Source organism: Equus asinus, chromosome 2 (assembly GCF_041296235.1).
Source record: "Equus asinus isolate D_3611 breed Donkey chromosome 2, EquAss-T2T_v2, whole genome shotgun sequence".
Classification (NCBI taxonomy): domain Eukaryota; kingdom Metazoa; phylum Chordata; class Mammalia; order Perissodactyla; family Equidae; genus Equus; species Equus asinus.
Window position 1 is genome coordinate 28,038,024 of NC_091791.1, and position 15,739 is coordinate 28,053,762.

Sequence of the window (15,739 nt, forward strand, 5' to 3'; positions counted from 1 at the left end):
GCAGTCCCCTTCTTCCCTCAAATCCAAAAACTCCAAAACCCTCGTTGAAATGTTTAATTAAAAAAATAGGGCAAGAGGAAGAAAGATTTATGGATAGAAATATAAATAACTCAGCTCTGGGGATCTTCCTCAGTCTCACTCCCATCCTAGGGCCTGCTTGGCCTTCACATTAGACACAGAAATATCAAAGTACTAGATCACACCCTCATCCCAGGGGCGATGCTTCTTGTCTGTCATAACTTCCTACCACCGTGGGGCACACATCCCATGGGGAAACCATGCAGGGAAGGCGTCCTAACCATTCTCCCAAACCTAAGCTGAGCCCCTCAGTGCCCTGGGGAAGAGAGAGCCTGGGGATCCTTCTTTTTATCCAACCCTTCATTGGCTCTTGGTCTTGGCTTTGACCTTGGGCATTAGGTAGGTTTGATGGAAGAAGCGGGCAAAGAGGATGAAATAGGTTATATACAAGACGCAGGACCAGAAGAGCTGTTCCGATGTGCTGTGGCATCCCGGATCCTGTCTCCAGATGTGATTCAGGATGCTAACAAAGGCTCCCATAAACATCTGCAGGATCTGCAGGCTGGTGATGAGCATGGGAAACCACCTGGGAGCTGTTACTTTGGCAGCCTTCAGAGTGTAGTAGGTGTACATGATGGCGTGCACACCGTAGTTCATGGTCATGAACCAGGCGCCTGAAGACACTTTGTCCTTGTAGCCATAGCTCGTGTACAGCAGCACTGTGCTGTGGTGGTACCAGTGCACAAAGCTGAGCGGCCGCTTACGCAGGATGATGAAGGCCGTGTCTCCTGGGAAACAGGGAGTCATAGCTGGCATACCACCCAGTGTTGGGACCACCGTCGGCATTGGATTTGGGGGCATGGGGGAAATTCTCAGGACGGGGAGAGGCGTCTTTATGTCAGAGTTTGAACAGGGGCTTGGGTGAGAGGTGTTGTTAGGACCCAGGGGTGGGGAAGGGACTCTCCATGTGATGGGTGAGGGGTCCCTGAGGAGGGACGCAGTTGACTGGGCACCTGAGAAACAAAGCCTTGCCACTCACCAAGTTCAATGATCTTGCTGAAAAGAAAGAGGCAGGACCAGCATCTGACTACGGGATCTTGGATGTGGCTGGAGAAGCACACAGTTTGACCTAGGTTCCCCCTGAGTAGCAGGATCCCCATATGGCTCCATGTCCTCACTGCCCCCAGGATGCTGATATGGGACAGAGGAAAAAGGTGTAAGGGTCATCCCCAGATACCAATCCCCCCTCCCCCCTCAGCCTGGTCAGGTCACTGTCCCAAGCTCCGCCACCTCTCCACCCTTCCAGGGGAGATGGGTCACAGCTTCTGAGATCCTGAGCCCAATCTCGTAGATCCAACCAGTAATGGAGAGGAGAGGAGGGCTGGGAAAGGACCAGGGAATGCTGGAGGACAGGACTGAAAGGTGAGTTAGGAAATAGGGTTCTTGGGATGGGTAGGAGCATGGCGGGGGGCGGGGGGGAAGGATGAGGGAGATCGAAGTAGTTTGGGCGAGGAAATTTGGGAAGGAGGGGCTGGGGAAGTTGTTGGAAGGTCTTAGGAGAGGCTGTTAGATGCTGAGAGTATTAGAGGCTGGAGAAATTTGTTGGAAGTCCACAGACTTCATGAGCACGAGAGAGCAGAGACTGCCAGCTTGGAGCCTGGGGAAGAAGGAAAACAGGGTAACATGGGAGAAGGGTGGAAGCTGGGGAGGGGAGCTAGAGCTGAGAGGATGGGATAGGGAGTGAGTTAGGGGGCAGCTTGGAGAGCTGATGCAACTGAGGTTTCTAGAAAGCTTTTAGGGATAAAATGAGGGTCTCTAGCCTACAGGATAGGCGGGAAGTCGGGGGAGGAGTGTCTTACCTGAAGACTGCAAGGCAGAAGGACCAAAGGATGAGAGGCCCCCGCAGGCTGAAGCCCTTCCGTGCCTTCATGTAGTTCTGCCCCACAAAGATGAGCAGCAGGTAGATCAGAACTACGAGGAATGAGGCTGCCCTGGCAGGCAGAAGGCAGAGGGGATGGGCCCATGGGTGGGTGCCGGTTAGAGGAATCCCCACTCAACTCTCCAGGTGAGTGCTCTCGGTTGGAGTCCCACTCTACCGTTTACTAGCAGTGTGACACTGGAAAACCTACTTAGTTCTCTGAGCCTCAGTTTCCTTATCTGTAAAGGGGGAATAAGACTCCTCTCCTGACACTGTTAATATTTATAAAATACCTAGCACAGGCCAGGGACTACATCCAAGGTTTCTATGCTTATTGCTCTCTCAGTGGGGTTGGGAGTGGGTGACTTGGCTGCTGGCCCAGCCTAGAAGCAACCCACGCCCCGTGGGGTAAGAAGAATGTGGCAAAAGCTCTGCCTGCTTAGGTCACAAAGACAGCCCATGAACACCTCTGAGAAGCTTTAGGGCAAAGCCAGAGAGCCTGGGGAAATCCTCGAAGACCTCCCTGGCTTTGCCTCCTTCTCCACAGCAGGGACGGTGGAGCATTTGGGAAACATCGTGATAATTGTCAAGGGCAGGCTGTCCCTGGACGCCAGCACTGTGCAGGCGCGGCCACGAAGGACGGAGAAGAGTCGCTTCCAAGGTGGGTGGGAGAAGGAATTCAGATAACCCCCATTCCTCAGAGGCCAGTTCTCACTACATTCTTTCCCCTTGGTTTCCGTCTCCTCCCACATTCCTCAGCCCATCCTCTATTTCTGCCTTTTTCTCTTTCCCCCAGCTTTAATCTCTTTGAGGGGCCACACCACTTGCACCTTGGACAGCGGAGATGTGGAGCCAGTACAGGAGAGTCTGATACCTTTGCTCTCTAAGAAAATCATTGCAGGCGTTCAGCGCCTCCCCCCGCACCACCCCAACTAGCAGTCATCAGGGTCGGGCCCCTGGCACGGCCCTTCCCCTTCCGCCGGTCTCACCAGTACTCCTCCAAAAAGGGCCTCATGTCCCGGAACAGCTCAAAGCTGTAGGGCTGTAACACCTGCCCTGTTTCCTCTGACACATTCATGGCTGTGACCATTTCGTTCTGCAGACGTTGAGGTCGAGGGCTTCGGGAGCTGGGAAAGAGGTTAGAGGACCAAGGATACAGCGAACCTTGGGGCGGGACGGAACGAGCCAAGGATCAAGGAACTCCGCGGGAAACGGAGGAGCGTCGGATTCAGGCCGGCCGCTGCAGCTCAGCCCGCTTCCTCCGCGGCCGCCACTGGGGTATACAACGCGGAATTGCAAAGCGGCGGAGCCAGGCGGCGCGACGCCCCCTCCCTGCGCCCGGCGGGTATCCAATCTCGACCAAGACACGCCCCTGTCCCGCCCCTGGGCAGCAGCCCGCTCTCGGATTGCTCACCCTCAAGGGAGCCTCCCCTAGGCGCCTCGCAGGCTCCATCCCAAATACCGGTCGTAGGCCCTCGCCGCGCCCACTTTCCCATCCTTTTCGCTCCGAGCGCCTGCGCTCCCACCTGCTGGTTGGTTTAGCCCTTTTGGCCTTGCCACGTACCGGGACAGGCCCGTCTTCTTCTGGCCCTGCCAACTATAGCGTTTACTTCGGTTTGCATTAATCCCGACCTGAGGAAAGAGTAGAGGTGTCCTCAACCTCTGGAGCCCCCATCCAGAAACTGGGATGTCAGTTTCCCGCCTCCCTGAGACCCTAGGAAACCCAGGTCTGGAATGCGGATGAATCAGGCCCGGGAAGGGGCAGCAAAGAGCCTCTGTCGTAATTCCATCTGCCTCCTTCACGTTTGGTTGTGGGTGGGAGGGAGATGAATTTTAACAAATTTTATTGTTAGGGTTGTTGACGTTGATGTTTGGGGAGATGGTTGTTTAGGTTGTGGTTTCTTTACGGTTTTCTGAATTCCGGAACTGCTCCAGCCTGATACCTCATAATAAGCTTGGGGAGGAAATGGGCTCACCCTCTGGGCTTCTGGGATTACTGCCTTCAGGTTCCCTGGAGGCCTCCTGGGGTATGAGTGCCCTGCTTTTGTCTCCCCCAGGCTGTACTTGTCTAATCAAATCTACTTTTTCCTTGTCTGTGTACCCAGCCCCAAAGAAACAAATATTTTTTTCTATTTTATTTTTTATTGAGGTTATGATAGTTTACAAGCCTGTGAAATTCCAGTTGTGCATTATTATTTGTCAGTCGTATTGTAGGTGTGCCACTTCACCCTTGGTGCCCACCCCCCAACCCTCCTTCCCCCGGTAACCACTAATCTGTTCTCTTTGTCCATGTGTTTGTTTATCTTCCACATGTGAGAAAGATGAGAGGTTGTCTTTCTCTATCTAGCTTATTTCGCCTAACATAATACCCTCAAGTCCATCCATGTTGTTGTGAATGGGACGATTTTATCCTGTTTATGGCTGAGTAGTATTCTATTGTATATATATACCCCATATCTTCTTTTTTTTTAAAGATTTTTATTTTTATTTTTTTTCCTTTTTCTCCCCAGATCTCCCCAGTACATAGTTGTACATTCTTCGTTGTGGGTTCTCCTAGTTGTGGCATGTGGGACGCTGCCTCAGCGTGGTTTGACGATCAGTGCCATGTCCGCGCCCAGAATTCGAACCAATGAAACACTGGGCCGCCTGCAGCGGAGCGCCCGAACTTAACCACTCAGCCACCGGGCCAGCCCCACCCCATATCTTCTTGATCCAGTCATCAGTCAATGGGCACTTAGGTCGCTTCCATGTCTTAGCTATTGTGAAAAATGCTACGAAACAAACTTTTTAAAACTTTTAAGGCCTTACCTGTCTGTCGTTTATTCCTCTCCTAGGCTTTATGAAAGTGAGGGAGAAATACAAAGCTTGAAGGCAGTTTGAGATAACATGGAGATTTGCAAAACAAGTGCTAAGAGGAATACATATATATAAAATATTTAAAATGAAGATGTGGCTATTAATGGCTATGTGCAGCAAAGCCCACAGGCTCTGGAGCCAGAGGACCCAGGTGAGGATCCCAACTTCACTTCCGTGAACCTCAGTCCTTGTCCAGGGAAGGGTGGAGTGGACAGTCTTGTCCGTGCTATCTAAATGACTCTCAAGGGCATCCCTTTGTCTCTGTATTGCCTCACCTCTCACCGGGTTACCACAGCCACTCCGTTAGTCATGGTAATTGGTTGCACCACCTCCTTCTCTAATAGAGTGCTAGAATCAGAAAATAATTCTTTCCAAAGCTGGCTGATCATAAGATTCCTGAGCCCCAACCCCAGAGATTTTAACCCAGGAGGTGGCCCCAGACCATACTTTGAAAACCACCACTTTCTGTCCTCTAATCCAGAAGAGGGCTCTAAAACTTAAACTGGATCATGCTGCTTTCCTTCTTAAAACCCTTCAGCGGCTCTTGATTGCTCCATTCATAGCCTGACTCAGAAGGCGATCAGCACATGTTTGGTGGATGGATGAATAAATGAAAGAACGAATATTATAAGAAAAATAAGCGTCTAGGTGTTACGAGACCTGGATTCCCAAATCCCAGTTCCACCATTAAGCAGTCATGTGATTTCAGGCAAGTTACCTGATGTCTCTGAGACTCCCATTCTTCATGAGTAGAATGTAGATAGTCGTACTTGCCTGCCTACCTCACGAGGTTGGCGTCAGTATGAAAGTCAGATAGTGTCAATGAAAGTTTACAATGGTATTGTAAAGTAGACACATGGAAATGTTAGGGTGAATCACTTTGGGAGGTTTACAGATGCATACAGAATATGTATACTCAGTCCTTGTTTTCTCTTAAATGAAGATATTTTCCACTGTCTTTCCCTGTGAAGTTTAATGGCGAGGCTTGGGGAAGGGGTGGTGTTGGAAAAGGGGAAGGAGAAGAGAAATCTCTAGAAATTACTTCCTAGGGGAAACCTTCCCTGACCCTTGGACTTGGTCTGGTACCATATTATATAAGAATTGCTCTCGTAGCGTGCTATTTCCTTCTTTCAATGAGAGTTTACCATTACTCTGTTATTTTTATTATTTCTTGATGAGTGCCTATTTCCCCTACTAGTCCTTGAGCTCCATAAAGGCAGAGACTATATCTATTTTGCTCAACATCATTCTCGTAACACTGAGCTTATCGTAGGTCATCAGGTAATATCTGTTGCATGAATTATTGAATGGATGAAATCCTCAGCCTACAAATCTGGGCGACACTCTTTGCTTCTCCAGGACACAGCAAGCTTGTCTGGTCTTTTTATCTCTGGATCTCAGCTTTCTCCTCTGTAAAATGCGGACAGTATCCACCTCAGAAAGATGTTTATGAGGATCGAATGAAATCATATATATTAAAGAGCATTATACGATGTAAAGGATTGAGCAAACATCAGTAATTATTACCAGAAAAAGTGAATTTGTAGAAATTTCAACTTCTTTTTTAATGAAACTCAATTAAATTAAAATAAAGGAAAGTCATGATCTGGTGATTGGTTGCACCATAGTGTGAATGGACTTAACAATACTGAATTGAACACATAAAAATGGTTAAGATGGTAGATTTTATGTTATGTATATTTTACCATAATTTAAAAATTTTTTAAAGGACAGTCATGAAATGGGAATATAGTTTTATGTGGGACAGATAAAGAGTTAATGTGCATACTACACAAAAAGTTTATCCTTAGTCCTATCTCTGACCCTTGATAAGTGGCTAATGACACAGATAGGCTCATCTTATAGACTCCAGTGTCCCCGAATCTACCTCTGATTAGCTGCCAGAAAGGTGTTTCTAAAACACACATTAGCTCATGTCATTCCTTTTTAAAAACAAAAAAATCTTCCGGACAAAGGTCAAATTCCTGAGGTTAGTCCTGGCCCTTCCTTTCCAGCCAATGTCCCATCATCCCTCAGCCCCAGCATTCTACATTTTAGCTGTAATGGAAGAGTCACAACTCCATAACACAAGTACTATATTTTTAGGGTTTTCAACTCCCTTATCTCTCTATATATTGTTCCCTCTCCCCAGACATCTTTTTCTCACCTGGACAAATGTTAGTCATTGTTTGCTCCTAGCTCTAAAGTCACTTGCCCTGCCAAAGCCTAATCTGTTTCAGACAGGGACAACCCTTTTCTTCTTTGTCTTCCACCCACAGGACTTGACCCAAACTGCCTGCCAGTATTGTGTTTCTACCAGTGGAGTAAGACTAGTCATATATTTTCTTTACCACCCTGGCTCCACCACCTAGTCCCAAATGGTCATTTTTGTTAGGTCACTAATCCTTGAGGGAAGCACACAGCACTCAAAATATGTCTGTTGCTTTGACTCGAATAGGCACCTAAGAGGAAATATAAATAAACATATATATATATATATATATATATATATATAAGACTCAACGCCCTTAGTAATTAGGGAAATGCAAATTAATGACTGTATATATACTATGGTCCCAATTAACAACCATTAAACTGAGTAGAAGTTAAATACCCAATGCTGGTCAAAGCTTTGGGAAACAGACACGTTCACACTTGGCTAGTAGACAGGTAAGCTGACATGATCCTTTCAAGAAGCATACTTAGGTAACACTTCGCAAGAGCCAGCTGGTATAGTTTGACTCAGTCCCTCACCTAGGAGTTTCAAAGCCAGTGAAATAAGCCAAAAGAAAAAAATTCTATAAGTAGTGAAATACTTATATCCGTGGGACTTAAAATAATAGAGACAATAGAAAGAATAAACAAGTGGGACTTCATCAGACTAAAGAACTTCTTCAAGGCAAGGGAAAACAGGGCTGGAACAAAAAAACAACCCACTAATTGGGAAAAAATATTTGCAAGTCATATATCTGACAAAAGGTTAATCTCCATAATATATAAAGAAATCACAGAACTCAACAAAAAAGATCAAACAACCCGATCAAAAAATGGGCAGGAGACGTGAACAGACATTTCTCCAAAGAAGATATACGGATGGCCAATAGGCACACGAAAAGATGTTCATCATCACTAATCATCAGGGAAATGCAAATCAAAACTACACCAAGATATCACCTTACACCCATTAGAATGGCAAAAATAACCAAAACAAAAAGTAAGAAATGTTGGAGAGGTTGTGGAGAAAAAGGAACCCTCATACACTGCTGGTGGGAATGCAAACTGATGCAGCCACCATGGAAAACAGTGTGGAGATTCCTCAAAAAATTAAAAATAGAAATACCATATGACCCAGCCATCCCTCTACTGGGTATCTATCCAAAGAACTTGAAGTCAGCAATTCCAAAAGCCCCATGCACCCCAATGCTCATTGCAGCATTATTTACAATAGCCAAGATGTGGAAGCAACCTAAGTGCCCATCAACAGATGATTGGATAAAAAAAGATGTGGTATATATATACACAATGGAATACTACTCAGCCGTAAAAGGGAAAAAAAATCATCCCATTCACAACATGGATGGACCTTGAGGGAATTATGTTAAGTGAAATAAGCCAGATGGAGAAAGACAATCTCTGCATGACTCCACTCATATGTGTAAATTAAACATGTAGACAAAGAGAACAGATCAGTGGTCACCGGGGAAATGGAGGGTGGGAGGTGGCCACAAAGGGTGAAGTGGTACACCTACAACACGACAGACAAACGATAATGTACAACCGAAATTTCACAAGGTTGTAAACTATCATAATCTCAATAAAAATTTAAAAAATTAAAAAATTAAAAAAAATGATAGAGAACTGGAAACATCCCACTAATGGATGATTAAATAGTTAAATTCTAACATTATGAAACACCTTGCAGCTACCAGAACATGGAGAAACATGAAACCGTGTTTGCAAAGTAATGTAAAAGAACAACAGTGTTTAAAACTGTATCTACCGGGGCCTGTCCGGTGGCGCAGCAGTTAAGTTCGCACGTTCCGCTTCGGCGGCCTGGGGTTCACTGGTTTCGATCCCGGGTGCGGACATGGCACCGCTTGGCACGCCATGCTGTGGTAGGTGTCCCACATATAAAAAAAAGTCGAGGAAGATGGGCACAGATGTTAGCTCAGGGCCAGGCTTCCTCAGCAAAAAGAGGAGGACTGGCAGCAGATGTTAGCTCAGGGCTAATCTTCCTCAAAAAAAACAAAAAAAGAAAAAGAAAAAGCACTAGCTTAGGAGTCTCCCAGACATGCTTCAGATCCCAGTTCCACTACTTATAAGCTCTGTGACCTTAATTGTTACTTCCAGACACAGTTTCCTCACCTGAAAAACGGTGATAATGCTTAAGACTAACGTATTCCTGTGAAGGGAGAGATGATGAAGTGAATGTACAAGGGAGTACTCACAAATGAGAGCAGTGACTATCCTTGTGGGAGAAATATCAGGCCTGGTCTAAAATTAAATCTGTCCCACTGGACAGTGAATAGCAGAGGTTCCGGCTGCATCTCCGGTGTGATTGGCCAAGGGGCATGTATGAGTTTATGGGGATATTGGGCATTCATGTGAGAGGGAATTAAAGTTTTGAAGATGTGCGATAGTAGTAGTCTTCATTAATTCAATCACTATCACCACCAACTGCGCATCAAGCACAGTTCTAGGCGCCCAGCAGTGAAGAGAACTAAGTCTAGCATGTATATCCGTACATAAGACCTCTGAGTGTACACCTTTTTGCCCTTGGGCTGCTGTTGCCCCCTTCTATCCCAGGGCACCCCGCACAGAGGTAGCTTTACGTCCGTGGCTGAGAAAGGGCACAGTGAACTTGTGGGGAAACACTCTTGGGAACTGGATAAGCCAGAGATTTTAGTCCCATTAACCTGTTGTGTCTTCTCTTCCCTCCAGAGTCCTCCCTCCATGGAGTTTGGCCTGCTCAGCGAGGCGGAGGCCCGCAGCCCGGCCCTCTCGCTGTCGGATGCCGGCACTCCCCACCCCGCCCTCCCAGAACACGGCTGCAAGGGCCAAGAGCACAGCGGTGAGCGCGCCCCCTTCTGGGCGTGGGGGAGATAACAGCTCAATCCTTGCTCAGGGTGGGACCCGGGAGCGGAAGCCCGGGTGCGAGCGAGCGGGCGGTGGAGGAGGTCCCCCAGCCAGAGAATCCGCGCAGGCCTGGGCGCCCTGTGACCTGGCCCGCACCCGGCCCCCAGACTCGGAGAAGGCTTCGGCTTCGCTGCCCGGCGGCTCCCCGGAAGACGGCTCGCTGAAGAAGAAACAGCGGCGGCAACGCACGCACTTCACCAGCCAGCAGCTGCAGGAGCTGGAGGCGACCTTCCAGAGGAACCGCTACCCCGACATGAGTACGCGCGAAGAGATCGCCGTGTGGACCAACCTCACCGAGGCCCGCGTGCGGGTACAGCCGTCCCAGACCTGCAACCCTCCCCCTCCCCCGAGCCTCCCTCTCGCGCGCCGCGCAGCGACTAGCTCCGGCACCAGCGGCCTGTGGTTCTGCTCTGCCTGCCCCATCCCCGGACCCAACACCCCACGCCCCGGGCCCCGGTCCACTGCCGCACACGCCCTTCTTTCCACCAACCTCCGAGCGCTGCTCTTGCTCCACGCTCTCACTCCAGGCCGTGCGTTTCTTCTACCCTGACGCTGTCTCTTGTTCTCCTCTTCACCCTTCCTTGACCCCATCCTGCTAGTCCCCTCCCCAGACCGCGTCGCCCCGGACTCAGCCCTGCCGCCCACTGCTTCTGTTCTCAGCTCCCTGACTCCGTGCACTCCTCGGGCTTCTCCACGACGCTCATTCCCGTCTCCAGCCACCACATCTGGTTGATCCTCAGGACGGCGCCGGCTTGAAGCCCCGTCTGGGCGACCCACCCACCGGCCGCGCTGCCCCGGTCCGGGTCCCCCGCTCGGCTCCGGGCCCTGACGGCCTTTCTCCCATGCCCGCAGGTGTGGTTCAAGAACCGGCGCGCCAAGTGGCGAAAGCGCGAGCGCAGCCAGCAGGCGGAGCTGTGCAAGGGCGGCTTCGCGGCGCCGCTCGGGGGGCTGGTGCCGCCCTACGAGGAGGTGTACCCCGGCTACTCGTACGGGAACTGGCCGCCCAAGGCGCTCGGCCCGCCGCTCGCAGCCAAGACCTTCCCGTTCGCCTTCAACTCGGTCAACGTGGGGCCTCTGGCTTCGCAGCCCGTCTTCTCGCCACCCAGCTCCATCGCCGCCTCCATGGTGCCGTCGGCTGCGGCCGCCCCGGGCACCGTGCCAGGTCCCGGGGCCCTGCAGGGCCTGGGCGGGGGCCCCCCGGGCTGGCTCCGGCGGCAGTGTCCTGCCCTTACGCCTCGGCCGCGGCAGCCGCAGCTGCAGCCGCCTCCTCCCCCTACGTATATCGGGACCCGTGTAACTCGAGTCTGGCCAGCCTGAGGCTCAAGGCCAAACAGCACGCCTCTTTCAGCTACCCCGCCGTGCCCGGGCCGCCCCCGGCCGCCAACCTCAGTCCGTGCCAGTACGCCGTAGAACGGCCTGTATGAGCTGCCCGGCCCGTGGATCCTCCTCGAGGGCGGGGCTAATAATTCACGGCCTCCCCGGCCTGGGGTCGTCTTGAGTGGCTTGCCCTCGCTCCGGGGTCTGAGAGGGGCGCTTGGCGCAGCTGGAGAGGGCGGCCGGCTCAGGAGAGAGCCTTCCCCCTCCCAGCCCTGAGGGGTGGACTGGGCCCTACACACGCTCCGCGCCCCTGGGACTAAGGCCAGGAACAGGGACCACTTCCCCGGGGGCCAACTCACCCTTGGCCCACCCCGCCTTCTCCAGACTCTCCCTCCCCCGTTTTCAAAGATGACTGAAATAAACGTGCGCGGACTGTCAAAGGCCTGATGATTCAGAGTTGCGGTTGAGCTCACCGCCGGCCCCCACGCCCCCCCCCCCCCACGCCTCCCACCCCCCACGCCCCATGTCTAAAGGAGAGCTGGGTGTACAGGAAAGAGGTGAAGGCCCAGGCTTCTAGGGCTTCAGTCCCTCTCAGTCGCTAACATCAGGATGGGGAAGCCTGGGGATTCCTGGAGCAGAGGGGCGCACGCGTGCGTGTATGTATGCATGGCTTGAGGATTAGCTACTCGGCCGGCGTTGGCCAAAGCTGGTGCTGCGGCGCCACCTCGTGGCCTCATGGAGAATAACTGGAAGGTCAGCTCTCGAACGCTTACTTGCAGGTGTCAATTCTGCAACCTAAGAAGCCTACGACATTAGATAAGTTACTCTGCCTTTCTGCACCTGTTTCTCACTGTTCCTGTGAGGGACTTGGGTCTCTAACAGCAATAAAATTCTGGATTGTAACGGACATTTATTAAGCGCCTACCAGGCCTAGGATTTTTATTGAGTGTTTGTGTGTGTGCCTCTCATCCTTCCACACACCCTCCTAGGCATCTCACCCACTACTCATCCCACTGCCAGCACCCCTCTCCCATCGCAGCAGTCCCCTTCTTCCCTCAAATCCAAAAACTCCAAAACCCTCGTTGAAATGTTTAATTAAAAAAATAGGGCAAGAGGAAGAAAGATTTATGGATAGAAATATAAATAACTCAGCTCTGGGGATCTTCCTCAGTCTCACTCCCATCCTAGGGCCTGCTTGGCCTTCACATTAGACACAGAAATATCAAAGTACTAGATCACACCCTCATCCCAGGGGCGATGCTTCTTGTCTGTCATAACTTCCTACCACCGTGGGGCACACATCCCATGGGGAAACCATGCAGGGAAGGCGTCCTAACCATTCTCCCAAACCTAAGCTGAGCCCCTCAGTGCCCTGGGGAAGAGAGAGCCTGGGGATCCTTCTTTTTATCCAACCCTTCATTGGCTCTTGGTCTTGGCTTTGACCTTGGGCATTAGGTAGGTTTGATGGAAGAAGCGGGCAAAGAGGATGAAATAGGTTATATACAAGACGCAGGACCAGAAGAGCTGTTCCGATGTGCTGTGGCATCCCGGATCCTGTCTCCAGATGTGATTCAGGATGCTAACAAAGGCTCCCATAAACATCTGCAGGATCTGCAGGCTGGTGATGAGCATGGGAAACCACCTGGGAGCTGTTACTTTGGCAGCCTTCAGAGTGTAGTAGGTGTACATGATGGCGTGCACACCGTAGTTCATGGTCATGAACCAGGCGCCTGAAGACACTTTGTCCTTGTAGCCATAGCTCGTGTACAGCAGCACTGTGCTGTGGTGGTACCAGTGCACAAAGCTGAGCGGCCGCTTACGCAGGATGATGAAGGCCGTGTCTCCTGGGAAACAGGGAGTCATAGCTGGCATACCACCCAGTGTTGGGACCACCGTCGGCATTGGATTTGGGGGCATGGGGGAAATTCTCAGGACGGGGAGAGGCGTCTTTATGTCAGAGTTTGAACAGGGGCTTGGGTGAGAGGTGTTGTTAGGACCCAGGGGTGGGGAAGGGACTCTCCATGTGATGGGTGAGGGGTCCCTGAGGAGGGACGCAGTTGACTGGGCACCTGAGAAACAAAGCCTTGCCACTCACCAAGTTCAATGATCTTGCTGAAAAGAAAGAGGCAGGACCAGCATCTGACTACGGGATCTTGGATGTGGCTGGAGAAGCACACAGTTTGACCTAGGTTCCCCCTGAGTAGCAGGATCCCCATATGGCTCCATGTCCTCACTGCCCCCAGGATGCTGATATGGGACAGAGGAAAAAGGTGTAAGGGTCATCCCCAGATACCAATCCCCCCTCCCCCCTCAGCCTGGTCAGGTCACTGTCCCAAGCTCCGCCACCTCTCCACCCTTCCAGGGGAGATGGGTCACAGCTTCTGAGATCCTGAGCCCAATCTCGTAGATCCAACCAGTAATGGAGAGGAGAGGAGGGCTGGGAAAGGACCAGGGAATGCTGGAGGACAGGACTGAAAGGTGAGTTAGGAAATAGGGTTCTTGGGATGGGTAGGAGCATGGCGGGGGGCGGGGGGGAAGGATGAGGGAGATCGAAGTAGTTTGGGCGAGGAAATTTGGGAAGGAGGGGCTGGGGAAGTTGTTGGAAGGTCTTAGGAGAGGCTGTTAGATGCTGAGAGTATTAGAGGCTGGAGAAATTTGTTGGAAGTCCACAGACTTCATGAGCACGAGAGAGCAGAGACTGCCAGCTTGGAGCCTGGGGAAGAAGGAAAACAGGGTAACATGGGAGAAGGGTGGAAGCTGGGGAGGGGAGCTAGAGCTGAGAGGATGGGATAGGGAGTGAGTTAGGGGGCAGCTTGGAGAGCTGATGCAACTGAGGTTTCTAGAAAGCTTTTAGGGATAAAATGAGGGTCTCTAGCCTACAGGATAGGCGGGAAGTCGGGGGAGGAGTGTCTTACCTGAAGACTGCAAGGCAGAAGGACCAAAGGATGAGAGGCCCCCGCAGGCTGAAGCCCTTCCGTGCCTTCATGTAGTTCTGCCCCACAAAGATGAGCAGCAGGTAGATCAGAACTACGAGGAATGAGGCTGCCCTGGCAGGCAGAAGGCAGAGGGGATGGGCCCATGGGTGGGTGCCGGTTAGAGGAATCCCCACTCAACTCTCCAGGTGAGTGCTCTCGGTTGGAGTCCCACTCTACCGTTTACTAGCAGTGTGACACTGGAAAACCTACTTAGTTCTCTGAGCCTCAGTTTCCTTATCTGTAAAGGGGGAATAAGACTCCTCTCCTGACACTGTTAATATTTATAAAATACCTAGCACAGGCCAGGGACTACATCCAAGGTTTCTATGCTTATTGCTCTCTCAGTGGGGTTGGGAGTGGGTGACTTGGCTGCTGGCCCAGCCTAGAAGCAACCCACGCCCCGTGGGGTAAGAAGAATGTGGCAAAAGCTCTGCCTGCTTAGGTCACAAAGACAGCCCATGAACACCTCTGAGAAGCTTTAGGGCAAAGCCAGAGAGCCTGGGGAAATCCTCGAAGACCTCCCTGGCTTTGCCTCCTTCTCCACAGCAGGGACGGTGGAGCATTTGGGAAACATCGTGATAATTGTCAAGGGCAGGCTGTCCCTGGACGCCAGCACTGTGCAGGCGCGGCCACGAAGGACGGAGAAGAGTCGCTTCCAAGGTGGGTGGGAGAAGGAATTCAGATAACCCCCATTCCTCAGAGGCCAGTTCTCACTACATTCTTTCCCCTTGGTTTCCGTCTCCTCCCACATTCCTCAGCCCATCCTCTATTTCTGCCTTTTTCTCTTTCCCCCAGCTTTAATCTCTTTGAGGGGCCACACCACTTGCACCTTGGACAGCGGAGATGTGGAGCCAGTACAGGAGAGTCTGATACCTTTGCTCTCTAAGAAAATCATTGCAGGCGTTCAGCGCCTCCCCCCGCACCACCCCAACTAGCAGTCATCAGGGTCGGGCCCCTGGCACGGCCCTTCCCCTTCCGCCGGTCTCACCAGTACTCCTCCAAAAAGGGCCTCATGTCCCGGAACAGCTCAAAGCTGTAGGGCTGTAACACCTGCCCTGTTTCCTCTGACACATTCATGGCTGTGACCATTTCGTTCTGCAGACGTTGAGGTCGAGGGCTTCGGGAGCTGGGAAAGAGGTTAGAGGACCAAGGATACAGCGAACCTTGGGGCGGGACGGAACGAGCCAAGGATCAAGGAACTCCGCGGGAAACGGAGGAGCGTCGGATTCAGGCCGGCCGCTGCAGCTCAGCCCGCTTCCTCCGCGGCCGCCACTGGGGTATACAACGCGGAATTGCAAAGCGGCGGAGCCAGGCGGCGCGACGCCCCCTCCCTGCGCCCGGCGGGTATCCAATCTCGACCAAGACACGCCCCTGTCCCGCCCCTGGGCAGCAGCCGGCTCTCGGATTGCTCACCCTCAAGGGAGCCTCCCCTAGGCGCCTCGCAGGCTCCATCCCAAATACCGGTCGCAGGCCCTCGCCGCGCCCACTTTCCCATCCTTTTCGCTCCGAGCGCCTGCGC

At 51.7% G+C, this 15,739-nt stretch overlaps 2 protein-coding genes and 1 pseudogene across 6 annotated transcripts; 1 reads left to right on the forward strand and 2 right to left on the reverse strand.

Annotated features, from left to right (window-relative positions):
* Nucleotides 1-39: 39 nt before the first annotated feature.
* Nucleotides 40-10,783, reverse strand: LOC139040181 (very long chain fatty acid elongase 3-like). Of its 3 annotated transcripts, XM_070484541.1 has the most exons (5): nt 10,419-10,783; nt 2,926-3,568; nt 1,878-2,009; nt 1,058-1,209; nt 40-806 (listed from the first exon to the last, which is right to left on the reverse strand). In XM_070484541.1, exons 2-5 carry the CDS (start codon nt 3,024-3,026, stop codon nt 379-381), a joined length of 813 nt encoding a protein of 270 aa, XP_070340642.1. In that variant the 5' UTR covers nt 3,027-3,568; nt 10,419-10,783; the 3' UTR covers nt 40-378. The 3 variants fall into 3 exon arrangements, with proteins under 3 accessions (XP_070340642.1, XP_070340654.1, XP_070340645.1); XM_070484553.1 differs by lacking the exon at nt 10,419-10,783 and having other exon boundaries at nt 3,101-3,234; XM_070484544.1 differs by lacking the exon at nt 10,419-10,783 and having other exon boundaries at nt 1,878-1,954; nt 2,926-3,233.
* Nucleotides 9,634-12,140, forward strand: LOC139040175 (pituitary homeobox 3-like; annotated as a pseudogene).
* Nucleotides 12,141-12,322: 182 nt separating this feature from the next.
* On the reverse strand, nt 12,323-15,598 carry LOC106837910 (very long chain fatty acid elongase 3). 3 transcript variants are annotated; one of them, XM_014851672.3, is made up of 4 exons: nt 15,209-15,598; nt 14,161-14,292; nt 13,341-13,492; nt 12,323-13,089 (listed from the first exon to the last, which is right to left on the reverse strand). In XM_014851672.3, the coding sequence occupies exons 1-4, from the start codon at nt 15,307-15,309 to the stop codon at nt 12,662-12,664; spliced, it is 813 nt and encodes a 270-aa protein (XP_014707158.1). In that variant the 5' UTR covers nt 15,310-15,598; the 3' UTR covers nt 12,323-12,661. The 3 variants fall into 3 exon arrangements, with proteins under 3 accessions (XP_014707158.1, XP_044607929.1, XP_014707167.1); XM_044751994.2 differs by having other exon boundaries at nt 15,384-15,517; XM_014851681.3 differs by having other exon boundaries at nt 14,161-14,237; nt 15,209-15,516.
* Nucleotides 15,599-15,739: the final 141 nt, after the last annotated feature.